The sequence below is a fragment of the Phalacrocorax aristotelis genome, chromosome 14 (genome assembly GCF_949628215.1).
Source record: "Phalacrocorax aristotelis chromosome 14, bGulAri2.1, whole genome shotgun sequence".
NCBI classification, from domain to species: domain Eukaryota; kingdom Metazoa; phylum Chordata; class Aves; order Suliformes; family Phalacrocoracidae; genus Phalacrocorax; species Phalacrocorax aristotelis.
The window spans coordinates 10,469,261-10,491,460 of NC_134289.1; the positions used below are offsets into that span (position 1 = coordinate 10,469,261).

At 40.8% G+C, this 22,200-nt stretch overlaps 1 protein-coding gene and 1 long non-coding RNA gene across 2 annotated transcripts in view; one reads left to right on the top strand and one right to left on the bottom strand.

The window, feature by feature from the left end:
* The window catches only part of LDB3 (LIM domain binding 3), a 131,560-nt gene extending 114,037 nt beyond the window's left edge, over window positions 1-17,523 (top strand). The window contains exons 14-18 of the mRNA XM_075109755.1: window positions 5,105-5,405; window positions 6,628-6,808; window positions 9,033-9,153; window positions 10,729-10,844; window positions 12,878-17,523. Of these exons, the coding sequence (XP_074965856.1) occupies window positions 5,105-5,405; window positions 6,628-6,808; window positions 9,033-9,153; window positions 10,729-10,844; window positions 12,878-12,967 (809 nt within the window). The 3' untranslated portion in view covers window positions 12,968-17,523. The remainder of the gene's footprint in view (window positions 1-5,104; window positions 5,406-6,627; window positions 6,809-9,032; window positions 9,154-10,728; window positions 10,845-12,877) is intronic.
* The window catches only part of LOC142064603 (uncharacterized), a 69,098-nt gene that overhangs the window by 35,493 nt on the left and 11,405 nt on the right, over window positions 1-22,200 (bottom strand). Inside the window, exons 3-5 of the long non-coding RNA XR_012663163.1 lie at window positions 12,698-12,759; window positions 11,217-11,274; window positions 5,284-5,387 (exon numbers count right to left, since the gene is read on the bottom strand). This is a non-coding gene — a long non-coding RNA (uncharacterized LOC142064603). The remainder of the gene's footprint in view (window positions 1-5,283; window positions 5,388-11,216; window positions 11,275-12,697; window positions 12,760-22,200) is intronic.

The following is a 22,200-nucleotide window of genomic DNA, read 5'->3' on the forward strand; positions in this document are numbered from 1 at the left end:
TACAGAACAGAGCAAACTCTGGCAAGTCAAATATCTCCTAAATACACTGATTGATACTAAGCCTCATGCTCATTTGGGGGAAGTATAAACTCCAGTTCTCAATATACAAACCTGCCACAGAAATCAATTAGTAACTATATGCAATTAGTAGCTGTATCTGTTAAAGAAAAAGCTGGCTGCTGAGTTAGGCTCAGAGGCAATGCTTTTGTTTTCTCTTGTGACGGGCACATTCTTTGCAATTCCTTATATTGCTGGTGTTGCGCCCCATTGCCTCCCAACAAAGGCTTAAAATACACAGTATGGAAACTGTCTTCTGTGTCACTATGTATACAACAAACTTACTTCAACTTGTGTATATTGCCTGCCTGCATGTGGAAAATTCTCGTTTTTCAGGCACGGCAAGGATATAATGCACTCTAGAGGGCAGAGGAAAATTCAGAATAACATGTAATACGATACATTAAAAGACAAAATTCAAATAGCACTAAAGTTGGCAGAGAAAGAAATAGTAAGTCTCCCTGTATTGTTTAGGAGCCTGAGAAATACAACAAGGGGTTCTAAAATACCTCTGTAATTGAACCCCAAAGTGACTCAGGTACAAAAGAGATTAAAGAAAGATATTTTATTGAAGATGTTTGGTTTTTGTTTTGGTACGTTTTTCAAGTTTTATATATTTGATGTAGCAGCATTTCATGCTGGTTTTGGAACTGGCCCTAAAGATGATTGCAGTTACAGTCCTGAGCAAATAGGAAATTGTCTCTTGGGAAGAAAGACCAACAGTACTTTGAAACAAACCATCAAGACAGTTAGAAAACTTCCTCACCCAACGTTGTCAATGCATATAAATTCTGTTCTGCATTGAAAAATCCAGCCTCAGTCCGAGAGGACCAGCTGTTCTCAAATTATGACATAGGAGATTATAAAATCCAACTTTTTTCTTCCAATCTAAGTGCAACCTCAGGCTTTTGCAGTAGCTGCACTCTCGCTTTAGCAAATAATGCCTTTGACTTCTATTTGTGTAAATCCACTGTGTGAAAAGGCTGAAATAGTGGAGCTTACTACGAGGATTTGCAGTGTAGAATTTAGAAGAGGAATGTCTTTATGCAAGCCCTCAGTGTTAACAGGATTGAGATGACCTGCTTCCCTTAAAAATGTAGGCCAGCAACTTCCACCAACAGCCTTATATAAGCAATATCCAGAAACCTGAATCGATCATGACAAAGGTTTAATTTTAATTTAAATCTGACTCAGGTTGAAAAAAATAATGGGGCTAAATTTGATTAAACTGAAACCAATCTCAAAATGAAATTGCGTTCTGAAGTATCTCACTCAGATAGGAGTAATCAGTAAGTCTACACTTTAAAGCAAAGAAAGAGTACTACTTTGACTAACCTAAGTCTGGAGGGAATTGTCTGCTGTTCTGTTTTCTTCCTATAGGGAAAGCTGTGCACTCCGTAATCTTTTCCCTTCTCTGTACTGTAAATTTCATAACCCATTTTTAAAAGGAGCATAGATTTCTTTTCTGAACAAGGTCCACTAGATGGCAGAGAATACTTGTGTATTCGTTTTGTATCGGCTTTCCCAGAGTGGAATAGTGCTTTCATGTATTCCCAGCAACCCAAATGCCAGTTTTATACTACAAAGTAACGTGATACTTGAAAGTAGGAAAGCAGATCTTCCCTTTTAAATCCGTAAGTCCAAATAGGACTACTCATGTATGTAAAAGTGCTCAAGTGTAAAGGCCTGATCCGTTCTTTTAGACATTGGTAGAGAGATGCCCACAGATCTCAATGAACTTTCCACTGAATCCTAAGCACCTTCAAGACTAGAACAGCAGGTTACATACCATCTTTCATTTTAAATTCTTCTAAATAAGAATGGTGTCTTCTTATGAAGGACTTGGTGCATTATCTGCTTTGTCTGCCATCTACTATGTACTGGAACGGTGTATAGGAAAAATCGGGGCTTCAGTGATGTGGCTACTAAATGTAGAACAAGCCAGATCAGTTGTGATTACGAATTACATTTGTTACTGGAAAATTATTACTGAGAATAACAACTATGTGCTCTACTAATAAAGGAAAAAAATAGAAGGAAATTGTTCTCACAGTGCTCCCAGTACAAGCTAGTATGTGAGACTAAAGTATTTGACACTGTATGAACTTTTACTTCACTAAATGAATATTTGGTAATGTGCCTTTCTTTTCCTGGAGGGAAAATACCCATTGACCATAAATGAAGAGCTGATAGGGAGAATTCCAAATTCCCCAGAAGCAAGGAACTGGCTTGTTCCTACGGCTGTTTAGAGAGAGAACAGGATAACAACAGTCCCATTCTTTCTCTCCTTCTATAAAGAGAATCTGAGGGCTGAGAGAAACAAGGTGATAGAGGCTTGGTTACCAAATTATTTCAAGTATTCATTTTTGGACAGTTAAGGGTCAGCTCATACAATACTGATACTTTGAGAATCTATTCTCTGATATACTGAATCTTAGTACTCTTTACCATCAAACAGCACCTTCTAGCTGCTGCATATATTTTGGAAGACTTTGAGAGACATGCACGTGCAAGGTGAATTTGTATAGCAGGAGCTACTAAGACGACAGAGCTGTTCCTATAAGCTTAGGGATTTAGCTATAAAATAACAAGATACTAATTCCCTCTTAATAACAATAGCTAAATTCTCAAAGTTAGTGAAACCTTTCTGATACATTGCAATGGAACTATTTTAAATCAGTAGTAGTTCCAGCCTGTTCACAGGGGTAAAAGATGTAATAAATCCAGCCTGTACAATTAAATGATAATGGCTGAAAAGAGAACTCAGAAAAGTTGTGAATGCCCAGCATTGGTCATTCTGCAATAATTCCCCTGTTATCTTCTGTCAGCAGCTGGGGAAAAAAATTTACTTTGCTGCTTTATTTTACTGTGGCAAGCAAAAAAGATAGAGTAAAAAGAGATAGAAGGTAGAGAGAATGAAAGATAAGGACCCTTCCCCAGTGTTTATCCGTCAAAGAGTCTTAGATTAATCTGAACCCAGATATATCATATGCTGTGTACATTGGTTGGAATAAACAAACTGGAAAAATTAAACACCCACATTGTGAGATTAAGGAATAAAAAGTGAAAAATGAAGAGGTTGAAAGCTGAATTTACTAAAGACAATCACAGAAAAAGACATCCTAAAAATGGTACCTGGACTGCTTTTGTTCTTCGCTTCTGGAACCCTGGGTTTGAATCTCTGACCATTTTGTTAGGCCATCTGCGGGATACACTGCCGTACTTTGCAAGAACACTTATTGGCTCTTGGGGGAGGGAGAATCCTTTCACAAACCTGAGTGAGCTAGAAGTCACCTTATTTAATTAGAGAGCCTCATAGGTGGGAGCCTTTTGAACTCACCAATTAGAGGTGAAATATTGCCTTCTAATTTTGCCTAGCTTAATACCGTAATACATAAATAGCAACAGCCCCAGGGTTTAAAGAGATTGCATATAAACCCTCTGTTCTGAAATCTTTAAACACTGTTTACCGTTCCCAAGTTAAAGAAAAAAAAAGAAGCCTCAAGCTAAGGTGGGATACAGTTTTATGAAGCAGAAACTTTGTTGATGCTGTAGCATAAGAAAGTTTTATCTATCAGGAAGATGCATTAGATTCAGCTCTGAAGTCAATAAAAAGAAGAGAATCAGAGATCATTGGGTGATCTCCGTGGATTGATATATGTGCAATTTAAGCACCTGGAATTGTCAATAATCAGTGTGGGTTATCCTGTGTGGCAGGGTGTGGGCTAAGGGAGGAGTGTTAAGTAGTACATAATTGTCTCACCACTTATCCAAAGATCTATGTTACATTCAGAACCCTCTTCTTGATTGAAATACCCTTCTATGTGCAAGCCCCTTAAAACCGTAAATGTTGTATTTGGTCATCATTTTCTTGGCACTGGGATCTACTACCCAGAGTGTTTGCCTAGACTGCTGGAGAACTGACTTCTGCTCCCAGACCTGTGCTCTCTCATTTGGGCAAAACACTTCAACCCTCCAAGCTTCTGTTCCTCCTCACACAAACTAACAATCGTTCACTTTGTTTTCCTTGCGAAGGAAAAACTGCTTTTAGCGTTCCTGTACTTGGCAAAGTGAGGCAGTTTCTTGGGCAGTGACTTCAGTCCTACACAATACAAGATCTGATGTTTTGAAAAGAGCGGGGCAATGGGAAAACTTGTCGGTATGTGCAGGCTCTAGCTTCTGCTTATTTTTATGTGATAAAGCTCCACCCAAGATTAGAGCCTGGTGCATACAACCACAGAGGCAGTGTGCACTGAAGTTTTTATGTGATAGTCAAAGGGTGGAAGAAAGGAAGTGTAGTATTTCTGTTTTATACATGGGAACTGAGGCACAGATATTACACTTCGCTTGAAGTTATACAGGAAGTCTGTGGCAGAGCCAAGAACTGAACTGAGATCAGTCATAACCGCAAGCCTGGCCTTCCTCTAAGTGCTGTTGGCTTTGTCTTGCTGGTCATGTGAGCTGAACTGGCTCCCTCACTATTGCTTCTAGTGTTCTCTATCTCTGTGTTCCCTGTATGAGCCTCTTTTTCTTCAGAAACCTGGGAGTAAAACCTACAAATGATAGATAAGTGACATCTGTGGGAAACACTGCATTTTAATGAATATGATGAGATCAAAATTTAAGCATAATTACTTATTGAAATTTTGAGGAATTCTGTGTAAAACTTTACTATGGGATCTGGCCTTTCTATTTTAACCTGTCTTAAACAGATGATATAGCAGTCTTTGAAATTATCACAGAATTGTCATATCTAATCCTACTAGAAAATGAAGAGATGCCCTTGAAAATGGCCTCCATAAAATCTGTAAGAGCCAGGAGGCAATGACCTCTGCATGCATGTGGATTAAAAGTCAGTGATTGCACTGATATCCTTGGCTTCAGTCCAGAATTAATGAGCAGTAATGGGATAGACCATAATTAAGTGTCATATGAAGCTTTTATTTTTCGCATGTCGTGGAGTACCCTTTGGTAAGTGTTGCTGTTTTGCCATCAGAAGAAAAGACTTTAAAATACTTCTTGGTTTCTTTTGGGATACTTAAAACAGCACCAGCACCAGTTCATTCCTACACCCCTGCCAACGCTGAGCCTGCAAGTCGCCCTCCCTGGGTAACAGATGACTCCTTTTCCCAGAAATTTGCACCCGGAAAAACCACCACCACTGTCACAAAGCACATTCTACCAAGGAGTGCTCCAGTACCATCTCCTGCCTCCACTTCTGCTTACCCGTCTCCAGTGTCAGCTTCTTCCCAGGCTCCTGCAATAGCTCGCGGAACAGTTCAGAGGGCTGAGCGTTTTCCAGCCAGCAGCCGAACTCCTCTCTGTGGGCACTGTAACAGCATAATTCGGTAAGGTCATGAGGTTTTGAAGAGGGGGTGAAGCAGAAAAAAATATCAGAGAGACTGGTTAATGTACATTAATATACAGTACCAGAACCTAAGACTCAGTTAAATTACCTAGCAGGGATGTCTGTTGTTCGCTTCATTAATTTAACATTTCCAGAGCTCATTTTGCTATTGTGTGGTTCATTTTTTATCACTGTAAAGTTATACAGAGTAATTGTTTGTTTCATGGATGCCGTGGCAAATCACTGTTTGTTTTTTAAACAAGCTTCTGGTCCTAAGGTACCCCTTGAAGGAGGTACATACAACTTCCTTAGGAGAGTTGGGGGGGCGGGGGTAGGATCATGGGGAGAAAAGGAACGAGGCATCATTTTGGAACAGCGGCCAAATGTAATTGTTGCTTTTGTGTCTGGAGGAAGATAATGCCTACGCTCTATTACCAGTGATTCATCGCATGCCTCTCCCTTCTCCTCTCCCAGTTCATTCTGCTGGACCGGTGCCCATTGTTACCCTGTGGACTGCTAACCAGCTTTAAGTAATCCATGTTTAAGGACAATCTCCCCCCCTAAAAGGAGCTAGTTTGGTGGGGTGGAACTGCTATTATTGCCCTTTATATATTCTGAAATGGAAGGACTCCAGTAATAATCACTGTATCTAATTCCAATCAAGAGTAAATCACCAAAACTACTTTAATGTGTCTTCCATATAATCAAACAGTGAGTTGTCATCTGATAATCTGGCATTTCTAGAACGTGCCACATGGAGTGCTCTCTCAGATGAAAAGAAGGCAGGAGACTTTAGGAGCTATTGTGAGGTGTGGGTGTGTAGGCTTGGAAATTTGCCTGCTTTTTCATGCTTTCAAATAGTAGCATTATCCTCTGTGTTACAACCGTTGGCCTTTTCCTGTTGTCTTTGCTGCTGTTTACAAAGACCACTTACAGCTATGCAGATATGAAAACAACCAATGATTTTTCCAACACTTATCTGTAAATCCAATGTATATGACTAAACAATAATGAAATATTTTAAGCAATTGTCAAAGTCTTTGAGTAATAATCTTGAAAATGACCATTTCTGTTCAGGCTTCTGAATCTTATTTTAATATGCACCTTCATGGTTCTGGTAGACCGCTTGTTATACATGTACGCAGTGTCTGACAAAGTGGGTTTGTAATCAGGGTCTTCCAATCTTTTTGCAATACAAATAAGAAAATTATAATTGTTTACAGGGGTCCTTTCCTGGTGGCCATGGGTCGCTCTTGGCACCCAGAAGAATTCAACTGTGCTTACTGCAAGACGTCCTTGGCTGATATGTGCTTTGTGGAAGAGCAGAATAGTGTGTACTGTGAGCGCTGTTATGAACAGTTCTTTGCACCAACCTGTGCCAGATGCCACACAAAGATCATGGGGGTAAGAGAACAAGCTAAACCTTTTCTCCAGCTGCGTGGTTCACTGAAATAGTGAAATAGTTTAGACTGTAAGCAATGAATGTAGATATTTACTTATTTCCCCCTTTTTAATAATAGTTCCCCAGCCTGTTGATTATTTCAGAATGGGGAATGTATTATTATGATTTTTATCTATCTGAATTTTTTTATATTTCTGTACCTTATTCAATGCCTAGACAGAACATGTAATCTAATTACCATCTCACTGAGTGTAAAGTGACACTTCCTGCATAGTTCTTTGCTGTCCGATACACATTATGTTACTTTTATCTGTCTTTTCTTATATTTACAGTAAGAGTCTTGAGCTGGGGTGTTTTTTCTTACACAGCACTTAGTCTAAACTTCAGTGGAGAAGTCAGTGATCTTGGGAAGAGGCCTGTGGCTCTTGCTGCACCTCACCTGTAGCTAGCAACACAGCTGCCAAGAGTAGTTCTGCTGACTTCTTATTGTTAAGAAAATAATGGATAAATACAAAGATCTGAATTCCAGAAAGGCAAAAATAGATGCCACTTTTGTCTTAATGTACTCATGCTTAGATGTAAGTAAATTTGCCCTGCGTATACCGTAGATGGTGATGAGGTTAGAATACCATAAGATAATTTTGGCAGTGTATTTACACATGCAGCTATAGAGAATATATGACATGATTCTCTTAAATGAGGAAGCAAGGAGTACCACACTGGTTTTTCACTGCTTAGCTGTCACCTTTTGACATCTGTCTAAATGTTGGCATTGACAGACTAGGTGCTTTTCTCTGCAATTGCCAATTAGGGATGGCAGCATCAGACATGTATGGTGAAGCTCTGGCTCCAACCAGGTCTTGTTCGCTACTGCGGCAGTAGGAGTAATTTCACAGCAGAGTATTGACTTAACTTACCTAATTAATGCTGGCACAAATCAGTTCCCCATTATGGATTTTTCATCAGGAAAATAGCAAAGATGCCAGCTGCCTCTGTTTATATTAATAAGATTTCTCAATCTGGTTTTTGCTTCTTACTTCAGTGAGGTTCATAAATGGATCCAAACCTATTTATCAGTGGTAGTTGTTTTGCAAAGAGTAACAGAAGTTAATGAATCTCAAATGGTGATTCTCTAATGAGATATATGGCAAACATAAATTAGACTGTTCTGTCTATTCACTGGATTGAAAGCATGGAAGATGACTTCAATCCCTTTTGTCATAGTCAGTGGAGATTTAAAATGATCTTTAAAAGAGAATCAGAGTCTACGTATATAATTGGAAGCAACATAAAATAGGTTCTAGGTTCTCGGCTGGTGTAAATCCTATTTCACTAAAGTTTACAAAGTTAAATTAATTTACACCAGTTACACAGCTGGCCCTTTGAAATCTGGACTGTTTGACAGAGATGCGCTGTCAAACATCGCCTTGGGCATAAGTCAGATTGACAAATTAGCAGGTAAGCGTGCATCAGAGTTCAGTACAGCAGCTTTTGGACTTGGAGGGCTTCTGTATGACAAGATAAGAATGAAGCAGTAATAGAGATTGCTCCATACTGGCTAGAAGAAAGAAGCTGACAAAATCTGGATATTCAGTTTGTGAGAATATCAGTTGCACAGAATTTGGGTGTTTGTGATGAATATGTGGCCTAGGAACAGACACACAGGCTCATTTGCACTAATCACATAAGTTAAAATCTAAGATTTTTTTAGCTTTTCACATTAGTTTGTGAAGGGTTCTTGCAAGAAGCTTAAAGAAATCAGTACATAATCTAACTTGCTTTGAAACATCAGACTTCAATCACTTATCCCCTGCACGCATTTCTTGGTCTCAGAGAGAAAATTACTCTTTAAAATTTATTTAACAAATCATACTCTTTCATTGAAAAGTTCATACTAGTCGTGTCAAAACAAAGGAGAAAGTAATCAGAATCTTTGTGCAGAATCTCTCCTGCAACAGTGACTGGGCATGTTGATACAAACAGCTGGCTGAACTGTATTGCTTCATTTTGGCAAATGCATTGTTCTGGAAAGTTTGCAGTCCTGTTTCCTCTTCCGTTTCCAAAGGAGCCCAATTTCTGTCATACTTCTTTCTTTTGAGGAGGGGAATTGGGAATTGGCTGATACAGAAGGGGAACATTTAGAGCATCTCTGCCTTGTATTTTTCTCCCGTAGGTAGTCACAGGGCATGCTATTCTGCTGGAGATTTTTGTTTGTTTGTTTTACAGGAAGTGATGCATGCCCTAAAACAGACTTGGCACACAAGTTGCTTTGTCTGTGCTGCTTGTAAGATGCCATTTGGGAATAGCCTCTTTCACATGGAGGATGGGGAACCTTACTGTGAGAAAGGTATGGCAAACTGAGCAGTTCTGCTCAGTAATCACGTGCTTCGTGCTGTACAGAAGCAACAGAAGAATAAAGCGGCAGATGAACAAAACAAAATCAGTTACCCATCCAGCATGGATTTTGTTTCCACTCTCCAGAAACACACAGAATCACAGAATCACAGGTTGGAAGGGACCTCAGGGATCATCTAGTCCAGCCTTTCTGGGAAGAGCACAGTCTAGACAAGATGGCCCAGCACCCTGTCCAGACGACGTTTCTCTCTCTGTATTTTTCTCTGCTTTATATGACAGACTGGCAGAGCCCTGGTCTTTTGCCTCTATGTCCAGAATGCCTTACATCATTTCTCTCCCTTACATATTATGATACTTACCTTCCATATCTCTCCCTACACTTTTTTTCCCTGTCCCCCTCCTTTTCCTGGTAGATTCTGCTCATTAGAAATCTACACATTATGGGGTGAAAAATTCTTCTTGAAGGGTTCTGGTAGCACTTCTACACAATATGTGTGGGTTGCTGGCCACATTCTCTCTACTAAGTCGCTTGAATTATGACCTCTGATACTGCTACCCCGCCCTAAAACTGATCAACCAACATATATGAAAAGATAGCTCTGCTCAGATGTGCAACACATGGTAGTGCAGATTTCATTTTCTGAGTGCTGCAACAAATGAACTGCTTCTTGCCAACTAAGAAAGGAAAAGACCAGGTTTCCCCAAACGCTGGAAAAGGTAATATGGTTTAATAAATGGTGCTTGCCATGCAAATGAGTTGCCTGACACGGTCAGGAAGCAGGTTAAGGTTTAAGTGGTATTCCCTCTGTAAGCCCTGCCTTGTCCATTTAAAGAGCTTCTGGCCTACTTCTCTCTGGAGATTCCTTCCTTATGGTTGCACAAATCAAATTTTGCAAATCAAATTTTACAAATCAGAGTAACTCTTAGTGAAGAATGGAAACCATACAGCATGACTGACTTGGCACCTACCCTTTCAAATTGGAGGTTTTGCCATAACCTCTAATGCCTCTCATGAATTCTATATACCTTTAGAATTTCTGCTAACCTTTTCCAGTGTCAAGTGTTTCCAAATTGCACTTGATATTCAAAGTGAAGATGTATTACCCAGCCAGTATGGGGTTTCCATAATACTCTCTCTTAATACAGAGAGAAATAAATCCAGTAATGGAGACTTAAACCATGCTTCTACACCACCCGTAAGGTAACAATCACTGCCATCAGATTGTATTTTGTATAGCCATATTTGTCCTTATGAATAGCTTCCACATACGTTAAAGCTCATTTAAAACTAACGGGAGAAAAATAACTACAAATTTCATTATTTTTTCATTCATTTTCTATGTTTGTGATGACAGCTGTTGTGCTGAAGGGGGTGTTTGCAGTGAGTTTGTATTTAAATAATGAAAGAAAAGAAGCAAATTTTCAGTGTGAGTGTTTCAGTGAATGTAGTAGGAAACTCTGAGCAAAAAGAATCAAAAATTAATCCTCTGGAAACTTTCTATTTCTCTTGGATTTAATATGATTATGTTAAGAGTTTGTTCTAAGTTTGCTTTTTGTTTTATTTTAGATTATATTGCTTTGTTCAGCACAAAATGCCATGGCTGTGATTTTCCTGTGGAAGCTGGAGATAAATTCATCGAAGCTCTTGGACACACTTGGCATGATACCTGCTTCATTTGCGCTGTAGGTTCTATACCAAATACTGTCTCATTTCTCTATACTCATAAATTGTGAAGTAACATCAGAAGACCTGAAAGCAGGAATGACTAACATATGCCTAAGGAAGCAGAGGGATTGAATTTCATTTTTTGCTTGCAGATGGAGAAGGATGAGAGGTTTTTCTTCTCCTCTTCTCTCCGTAAACTTTTACTAGAATTATTAAATTTGACCATCACAAGTGAGTGCTTTCTAATAAAACATCCAATTTTAGAGAGTACCTACAGTAATACATAGCACTATTGCTGTTATTATTTCCAGTGTTTACCAAATAAATATAAAGCAAGATTTAAAATAAATTAACACCATACTGAACAGCATAGCCATAATCTTACTTACAAAGGAGTGCAGTTTGTACTTCCATGCAGGATGCTTGTTGAAACTTGCAAAAAGGAATCTGTTTAGAGAGAATGAATAGTAATTAGCACAGAAGTTGGTCAAACTCATCAATCTGTGGTGTGTGTACAGCTATACAGTGTGGCCATATTCCCACACTCTGCACACAAAGTAGTAAAATCCATATGATAAACAGTACTTTTCATATGGTTCTAATACAGCTGTGCTGCTCTACAACTTATTATTCCTAAGGTAATAATATCTAGAACCTCCAATTAGCTAAAAATAGTATGGTGGCCACACCAAAAACGACAGTGACAATTTCTATTGTTTGTTGAACTCTAAAGTGTAGGTTGAAGAGTAGAAAACATAGAAATGTTTATAAACATCTAAAGCTAAAGTACCTGCTGGTCTTTCAAGGGTACATGGAAGTGAGTGACACAAAATTGTCCTGTGGAAATTTAACTCTCTTGAAATTCTAGCACAGAAAGGAATACTAAGACAGCAAGTTTCCCTCACCAACTAACAGCTATTAGTCACTTATAAAAGGCACTTTCTCTGAATATTTTGTGTTCTTTTTTACTTGTTCATTTAACTGCATTCTTACGTATTTATTTAAATTAGCAAGCCAATTTTCTGTGGAGGTGACAGTTTTGTTAATGCAGGTTTCACAGCATTTGTTGTTAGGAGCTAGCTTTATTGCTTTCAGTGGGTTAAGTCAAATGCAAATAAGCACATAACTCTAACTTCTAACATGCTATCCTCATATCCCTTCACGTGATTTTCCCTCCATTTGCAGTAGCACATCAGTGATGTTATCACTCATTGTCTTAAGCCTGCCATAAGCATTAGGGACAACGTTTATTCTTATTCCTAGATTCTGATGTGTTGACTTCCTTAAGTAGCTCTAGTCAACTCTGGCCTTGCAAGTGGTGTTGCACTACCCTGTGTAGGTCTCTGTACAATTGCAGGGCAGTTAAGCTGATCTAAACCCAGGCTGCCCTGCCTCGGCCATGCATTCCCACATGCTTTGTTGTGTCAACACCAGCACTTATGCAGCCAGGCAGAGAACTGTATGGGTTGAAGAATAACCTGGTAAGAATAAGTAATTAGTTTTCATTGATACTGGCTGGCTGAGTGACTCACTCCTTGATGACAGAAGCACACAAACCAAGACAAAGTAATAAGAGGAATGAGTATCTAATGGTACCATGGCAGGATGGTACCCCTGGGACCATGGCACCTCACCAGAGCTCTTCTAATATCATACAAGGATCAGAATCTAGGTTTTAAAGTCTGAGCTAGCTGTGTGTGCACGACTGTGCCACTATCCTCTGACGGTCTACACAGGCACCTCTGGGACATGCTGAAGCTGCCTAAGGGGTTGTGTACCCAGACTTCATTTTAATGGAAACTAGTGAACTTACTGGGTAGCAGTGGCAGGAAAGTACAGAGAGGAGAGCTGATGCAAACCAGAGCCTCACCTCAACATGGAGTAGGAAATCTACCAAGGCATGCACTTTGATCCAGGAAATCAGATGCTTTTCTGCCAGAGATGTGTGGGAAGAAAAGAAATACAGTTGAAATTGATAATCATGTCTTTGTCTATCTCTTTCTTTTTTTTTATTGTAATGATTCCTGATTGTATTTATTATTAATTTTAGGTATGCCATGTGAATTTGGAAGGTCAGCCATTCTACTCCAAGAAGGATAAGCCACTGTGCAAGAAGCACGCTCATGCCATCAATGTTTAAAAGAAGAGTTGGTAGTCAGTAACGCTGGGGAAAACAGATAACTGATGGGCAATTATAATGTTGATAACCACGGCTAGCATTTCTTTTGGTAAAAGCTAGGAAGTTGATGCTTCTGAAATTTAACCTCTTTCGTAAATGCAGAACATGCTTTTGCAAGGTTCCTACAAAACCTACTGAATGAACAGTCAAAACCAAACAAACTAGTCCATTATTAGAGCAACGGTTGGGGAAAATATTGACATTAACTAAAAACTGTAATATAAAAAGTAATGCACAAATACAGTTTCAAATAACTACCCACAGCAGTTTTACTGCTGAGACCACACACTAGTGTTTAAGAACAACTGGAAAAGTCCTTTTGTAATGTCATTTTCTTTCATAACAAGAATGAATAAGTGCCACATGTACAATAATCTGTAGAACCAAGGGCCATAGCTTTCAAAGGGAAATAAATAGGTTAGGGTTTCCCCTATGAAAAGTGAGTGCTATTCCATTATGCTGTGGTGCTACCTCATAGCATCAAATATTTTAGATTCTTTCCAAATAAGAAGTCTGCCTCAAATCCATATGTAGCTGGGAAGCCTAGGAGACAATCCGCAACTTAGTTTGAAAATAAAGTGGAAACAGAATTAACTCCTTCCATAACCCAGTAAGACTGAGAAAAGCACGTTGGGTCAACCTTGCTAGTGCACTTGGCTTATACATGCACAGTAGGTTAGTTCATTTTCAAATCATAATGGAAAAGGACAACTGGCTTTCTCCAAATTGCTCTTACATTGAATGGAATAGAGCTGGCTGGACAGCCCAGCTTTTAATTCCAAACCAGTTTTCCTTTCCTCTTGTGAAAAAAAGATACTCAAAGTTGCTTTGGTTTCTAATTCCCATTGATATCGATGGGAGGTAGGAATCTACAGCTGGACCTTCACATTGATGAACACAGAAGACACACATCCATCTAGCACAGCTAGGAGGTGAGAGATAGCTTGCAAAAGTTCCCTGCTCTACGCCACATATTTAGGAAAACAGCATCTCTTTATTTTTTTCCCATAACAAATTAGCATGGATTAAGAATTCAAAAGGCAGCATCACACCGCAGGCACATACTCTTTATTACTTTTGCTAGTTTAAATGCAGCACCTCCTGAACTGTAGTATTATTTGCCATTGTAAAACAGCAGATAGGCTCTGACAATTAGGATAACCACAGAGTCACCTTTTCTAATATTTTAAGAACAACTTTCAAGTTGTTCAAACAGTTATTTAAAAACCTTTTTTTTTCAAAAGAGCAATACTTGTAGTATTGATAATATTTTTGAATTTTTAATTTTAAATATCAATGACTTGTATTGGAGTCAGCACTTCTGTCTGACAGAAAATAGAGTTAAAATGGAAAGTCTGATCACTATTCAAGTTTTATTAATTTGTTTAAGTGAGGATTATGATGTGTGTGTTGACAGCTTGCAGTACTGACAGTTTTGAATTAGTATTTCTGAGGCTGAGGATGCATTCTGTGGCCCACATTCTGGTGCCATCTACTCCCTGTTTTACCTTGTGTTTCTCAAAACACTGAGAATGATGTAGCATTGTCTGCCTTTTCCCTCCTATGGGTAATGCCCATTTTAAGAAAATGGGTGTGTCTTTTCAGGGATGAAAAACTATCCAAAGCTTGGGGGAGGAATGAGAGAAATTTGGAGTTCTAATGAGAGCTAAGTTAGCTGCAGGCAGTCCGCATCTTGGACAAAAATAACCTGAACTGCCTGTGGCAGTTTTGACATGTATGACCTGAATTTATTCAGTAGGCATCTTAGTTCTCACTGATCTTAGCAGTGATCTGATCTAAGTGCTACAGGGTCAGATTTTTGTGTGCATGAATTATTCTAAAACACTAGTACATTACATGCAAAGCCTTTTTTTTTTTCCTATAGCAAACAAATTTTCTGTTTTCAGTTGGTGCTGGGCTGGTGTGAATATGGTTCCATTGATAACAAAATCCAAAGATCTGGCTCATAATATTCTCTAGAGGAATAAATTGTAATCATGGAAGTTAAATATTTTTTCACTCATATTTGACTTCATTAAATACCTTTTCATAACAGTGAGACAATTCTACATTTCTTTTTAATTTTTTAATGACATTGAACAAAATGGTGTTTATTATTCTCTGTTATTTAAGAGAATTCATATCAGCATATTATATACTAAGACTGCATTGACGATATTCTTTAGGAAGATTTCTGTGTTACCCACTGACTGGGACTAGTCTCTTACTACCAACATCAGAATGGGGAGTCAGACTCCTTGGGAGGACGCAGAATGCTAGGGCTTGTGATGCCTCAGGAGAATTTGATGAGGTCTTTCTTCTCTAATCAGTGTGGGTGTGGGTGTGTGCGTATTTGTGTGTCTCCCTCTCCGCCTTCCCCTTCAATGTTCCTAAAAGCTCCCTCTTCACTGGTGGTGTGAGGCTAAAGCATTTTAGGAGCTGGTCAGAGACGGAGGGCTGCAGCTTAGGCAGGGGTACAGTCTGTGCAGAGATGGTGGTAGGCAGCATGGCTGGGGGTCTCTTCCCATTCCCGGGGAGCCCAGAGTGCCAGCTGAAGTGGCCCGGGTCAGCCTGCGAGTTGCTGGGGTGGACAGGGGCATGGGAGAGGGGGTCTCTGTGGGCAGGGGAAGGGAGGGTTGGATCAGAGAGGGGAGAGCACCTGCGGCAGCTAGGATGTAGGGGCTCTGGGGGCCACTGGTTTAGTGTGAGAAGGTGAGGCACTGAGGAGAAGGGAAGCCCTTACTGAAGCTGGGGTTGGAGAGGGGGAATAGCTAAGTAAGGCCAGTTTCACTAAGTTGACATGTTAGTTGGGGTGGGGCAGAGGGGGCAATAGCCAGGATGACTCACTACAGTCAGGGAAAGGGCTTGAAGCAAGAAATGAGGGTACAAGGAGCTCACAACAGTCCAGACAGTATGAATACATATAGAAGGGGTGAGCAAGGGGTATACAGGACCCAACTGAGTAAATTTGAAGTCAGTACTGCAGAAAGGTGAATGCAATGCAGGTAAGCAGAGCTGAGCTAGCTTGTGGAGAGGCAACAGTGAAAATGCAGCAGCACAGACTTCAGTGGGAGCTGTACTAGCTTGACAGAGTCCTGAAAATTTCCTTTTCCGTGGGAGCCGAACTAACTTGAGAAAGCCCTGAAAATTTCCTTGGACATATAACCTGCACTGTAACACACGCCCTGACTCCAGCTGGTGTCTGAGCAAGTGAGATTAAAGCTAGTTTACATATCGCTATATGAGGTACAGTGATATCTCTGAATGAAGAACAGAGATACCCTGAGGATTATCATGTAATAAATTTCCTGTTTTGACTTGTGCTGCTTCATAATGTGGTCCAAAAATAGGGAATCCACTTACCTGCCCCTGATATCTATATTAAGATATAATTTTTGCACGTATCTGAACCAGAAATTTGTGAATAATAATGTAGTATTTTAACTTTCACAGGGGTAGAATACCACATAACTACTGATACTCTTCTGCCACATGTCACCTTTGTGATATGGAGGGAGGAAAGATGCATAGATATAGATATATATAATTCAGAATAGGGCCCTTCAACTGTCACTGAACATAAATGCTGTACAAAAATATGCAAGATGAATAGTGTGTACTTGTTCATGTTTTATGTCTGGTAATAGATGCCTGGGACAAGTCCTAAGTTCCTCTAAATATTTCTTTTCATTCTAATTACTGTGGGGTTTTACATAATGAAACAAAGATACTGTACCTCTGAATGATCAAATGACGAGACCAGTCTTTTATCTCATTAAAAAGTGTTCAATAACTTTCAGTCAAGGGCTTCAAAAATTATCTTAACGCTTTTTCGCTTTTTCTGTTCTTTTTGCAGAACAGGGTAAATTAAATGTTTCCAAAGAAGAATGCTTTTATTATCTGAAAAAAAACCCACTTTGTGACTTCTTTTTTTTAGAAGCTAGTTTTTACTATATTGGATTTACACATTACATATTTCTAAAATCAGTTCAAAATAAGGAAAAATATTTTACTTTGGTCCTTCAGTGGTCAGTACTTTGGATGAAATGTTTTGTTAAAGATTATTTGTATTTACGTTTAATAATGTGAATGTCCACAGTACTGAACACGCTCCTTTGTGTCTAATGATGGGCACGCTAATGTTTTTTTGCAATACTTGTCTCCCGGTAGCAGATATTTGTTTAGTATTTATAAACATCAGAATTTGAAACTGAGTGGTTTCTTGCCTGCAGTGGTCATATTAGAAGTCTAGGTTTTATAAGATATTGACATGTTGACTTGATGCCACAAGTGCCCTTGCTTTTAGATATATATTTTTTCTTAAGTTCCTAGTTATTTCAGAAACAGAATGTAGTGTGGTTTATGAGGTGTGAGTAACTACCTTGCATGGATTATCTGTGCCAACATGAATAAAACGGTCTAGTAATAAAAGGAATGTGCAAACACAGTTAAAGCTTTATGATTTGGGCATATTTATTAGTATGGCATGTGAACAGCTGACAGCTTTCAGCCATGTAATATTGCGGCGAGCGAGGAAAGCAAGCAGCCAACTCAACGTGAGTGATAGAGCAAGCTTCCGTTTTATTTTTAAGTCACAGCGCTTTTATATGCTCTTGTAAACAAGCTTCAACAATTACTTCATACGGATTGCGACACCTCCTTAACGAACAGTCTATTTCTGTACTTCGTGCCTAAACTCCTTGTTCTTGTTTGTCGGTTGCTCTCAAGGCCGAGAGATATCCCTGCCTTTCTTCTTTGCTCTCAAGGCCGAGATATCTCTCGCCTTTCTTCCTCCTCCTGGTGACTTGCAGATTCTCTGTAATTTCCCATCATCGGGTCTGATCTCTGTAATTTTCCATCAGCGGGTCTGACACTGGGTCTGTAGTCAAGCTAATTCCATCGCGTACCTATAATCCTCCAGCCCGCTTTCTATCTCAAACAACTTATCAGGGGACCCGCATGTGGATTCAAGCCTATAGTTTCCCACATTTCCCCCTTTTTCTTTTATTCCTTGAGAAAGGAACACGGCACTCATACTTCTTTCCATCATTCGTCGCATACATTGCGATATACAAGGAACACACATTAATACAATGATAAACAGTATAAATATCATTAGTCCCATCTGCAAAATACTCTTAATCCAATTGCCAATGCCCCATCCATTAAACAAGCTGTTAAACCAATGCCATGGATCATCCTCCCTAAGTTCTGAGACCCTCCTTCTTAAGCTCTCAATACTTGCATGTATTGATTCCGAATGATCTGATAGATTCATGCAACACATCCCTTCAAATTCAGCACACCCATGTCCTTGGGCTAAAAGCAAAAAATCTATGGCTGCGCGGTTTTGCAGCGTAGCGTGTCTTACAGAGCCTACATCTAGTAATAAGTCAGATAATGCCTTTGATGTGGCATTTGTTTGCTTAGCTAGCCAACACCCTAGCTTGTTTAATGTCGTGAGGCTTTGAGCAACACCAACTCCAGGAGCCAAGAAGGAAGCAGCTATGATCTTTGCCGGATTCCAAAACTCAGCTGTAGAGTCACAGCTGTCCTCAAACTTATGAGTGCTCCTTTTGCTTCTCATCTTTCTATAATGTTGATAAATCATTGAAGTGTTAGGAGTAAGAAGTGTTAGGCGACCTATAGAGCAAGGCCCTCCCTTTATATGTGACGGGATGCCAGGCCAAGCCCGGTCTCCACAAATTAAAAACAAACCTGCAGGTAGCGCAATAGGCATATTGCTAGAGCGTGAGATATTTGCAGAGGTGTAGTTACACCAAGCAGTGGCATTTTTATATACACTTAGGGTGGCATTCACAGGCCAAGAAAGAGACTGGTTTCGTCCCGTATAATTAAAGTATAAACAAGCATCCATTGACAAAGAACCCAATAGCTCAAGCTCTTGTGGCTCGAGATTAGTTTGAGGGCGATGGACTGCCCAACCGTCCCAATTATTCACACAATTCTGGGGAGTATCACAAAGGCTCCCTAAGTGTGGTGTATTTTGTGGTATCACTAGCGTCCAATTATCAACCGGCACTCCAACCAAACAGGTGGAGAAGGGATTTCCTGGCGATGACAATGATAGGCAGATGGAATCTTGGCCTGTTAGATTTGCCAGGGTAACCCATACATTCTGTTTTGGCTGGGGCGGTATGTACATGCCCTCGGTGTTTCTTATCACGATACTTACGATGACTAACGGGAGTACTATTGATTTGTCTAATCCAGTCAAGGGTGTGCAATTCATATCGTCTAGAACCCTCTATTTCGTGGCCTGCGATAATTAAGACCTTATATGTCTGTAATGGGTGATAGTAGCAACTGTCACACCACCTCCTAGCTCGATGGGTTCTTACCCACCCGCGCTGTTGACAGCTATGACACTCTCTTAGTACCCAGGGTCGGCACTTATTGCATTGGGGACATTCTATCCGTATCCTGGCTACCTCTGCCGGTGTAGTCATATGTCTTCACTGTCTCCTGTCACTTCGCAGATTTCGTTCTTCTGTTCATTAGGCATAGCCTTTACCCATCTACTGGGTATCCACCTTGGACCTGTGGGGGTAAGCACACACATGTAACCTCGACCAAAATATTTGACTTCTACGGGCCCTTGCCATAGACCAGTGGAAGGGTCTCGATACTTTACCATTACTGCCTGTCTTGACTCTTTCCTATCATCATTTCCATGCACCCACGCAGGAGGGTTATCGTGTTCTGCAAATATGCACAAGTGATTTAATACAAACAAAACTTTTGCAAGCCGTTCTTGTACATCTTTTACGTCTCGAAATTTGTTTAGATATTGTTTTAGAGTCTGGTGCGCCCTCTCAATTATTGCTTGCCCTGTGGGTGAATGTGGAATGCCCGTGAGATGGCGTACCCCCCATGCCTGTAAAAATTTCCTAACCTTCTGACTACAGTATGCTGACCCATTGTCTGTCTTAACCTGTGTTGGAGTTCCCATTACAGCAAAACAGACTGTTAAATGACGTATAACATGGACGGCCTTTTCCCCTGACTGTGCTGTTGCCCATAAAAACTTGCTATAAGTATCGATAGTAACGTGAACATATTTTAGTTTCCCAAATTCTGACACATGCGTAACGTCCATTTGCCATATTTCCCTGGCCTGAAGGCCTCTGGGATTAACTCCTAGCCCTATGCCTGGTCCGTGATGGCTGCAGGTAGGGCAGGCTTGTCTTCGGCTGTAGGCTTGTAAATATCCATTCCAACACCCTTATCTTCTCCCCCTTTTTCTTTTTGCGCTGAGTAAGTGCACCCAAAATGTGAGTAGAACCATGGAGTATGGTGAGATCGATGGGGAGATCGGGGTCCAGCCGGTCTACTGCTCTCTGAACGATCTCGGAGCTGAGGCGTTGTATCATCGAGGTTTGTTCGGCAGTCGGTCGGACCGGCACGGCAGGGTCAGTGCCCTTTAACATAGGGCGAAGAACCTCCAAGTCATCATTAGTGATTCCGGCTACTGGCCGTAGCCATTGTAGGTCTCCTAACAGCCGTTGAGCATCATTGAGGGTTTTAATTGCTGTGAGTAACGTAAGTTTCTGTGGACTGACTTGAGAGTCACTGATGCGCCATCCGAGGCATTTCCATACTGGCGAACGTTGAGCTTTCTCTGCTGCTATTACTAGGTCGTGTAGCTGGAGCTGTTGCTGTAAATATAATTCTTGCTGTGCCGAGAAGGGTTGTTGTTGCGCGAACAAGATGTCATCCATGTAATGGTAAATTATAGTGTCCGGCCATTGCTGCCGCACATTTTTTAATGCAGCATCTACGAAAAGTTGACACAGAGTAGGGCTATTCTTCATGCCTTGTGGCAATACTGTCCATTCGAAACGTAAGTCAGGACCCTCTCTGTTGATTGCTGGTAACGTAAATGCAAATCGCTGGGTAACCTGAGGATGCAGCTTTATAGTAAAGAAGCAGTCCTTTAAGTCGATAATTAGCAAATGCCAACCAGTTGGTAACATGGCTGGATTTGGAAGGCCAGGCTGTAAAGCCCCCATCGCTTGCATTTGCTGATTTACTGCCCGTAAATCATGTAACAGCCTGTATTTCCCTGACTTTTTCTTGATAACAAAAATAGGGGTGTTCCAGGGGCTTGTCGACGGTCGGAGATGTCCTTGATCTAATTGTTCTTTTATTAATATATGGGCTTGCTGTAGACTTTCCCGTTTGAGCGGCCACTGCCCGACCCATACTGGCTCTTCTGTGAGCCATGCCGATCTTCTGTGGACGAGTGTCCATCAAAGTGACATCTACTGCTGTTGCCAAGTCCAAGCCGAGGCTTCCTCTGGTGGCGGGTTGCAAATTGGAAGCTGGCCGGAGCTGCTCGGCACGACTGGTGGCGTGGTGACGGAGTGCTGAGAAGTCACTGGAGCCGCAATTGGTGCCTGCGCGCTGCGACCCCGGGCGCTCAGCTTCCCGTTTCCCGAACGCCGGCAGGCAGCTGTATTGTGGCCTTGAGCCTGGCAGTGTTTGCACCATAAGTTAGCTTCGCTGCACTGTCTCTTCATGTGTTCTGCTTTTCCGCAGCGGAAGCATCTAAAAGTAGCTGGCCCTCTGTTAGGGTTTTTAGCTGGACCCAATGGGGCGAGAGCGGCACAAACTTGTTGTTGAACCTGTACCATTCCCTGCCCAACTTCCCTCAGTGCCTCAACTAACATAGCTTGAGGACCGGTAGGTACTCGACTCATGCGTTCAAGCATCACCTCAATGCCTGCGTCTAGGGGAAGTGTAATTAAAATACTTTTAGTAGCTTGGTTGGAGTTTTCCATAACACATTGACGCAGCAATGGGCCCTTCATAAACTCAGGTAAGTCGGTACGATCTAACGCTTCTGTAACTCGATCCACAAATGTGGCAAAAAGCTCTTCCCTCCCTTGCTTAATCGACATGTAAGAAGGGGTGATTGGTGCTGTTTTGACGCGCTGTAAGGCGTCCCTTGCTAGCCTCATTGATTCTCTTAATACATCAGGGCCTGTCTGCATTTGCATGTCTAGGGACGAGAAGGGTCCTATTCCCATAAGTTGTTCTACTATTACTCCTGCTAGCGGATCGTTTTGCTGGCGCTGGGTGTTTGCCGATCTATCGCATAGGGCGTGCCAGTGAGCCTGCCATAAAAGCTGCTGCGACTGTGTCAGTATGAACTTCATAATGTTTTTAAT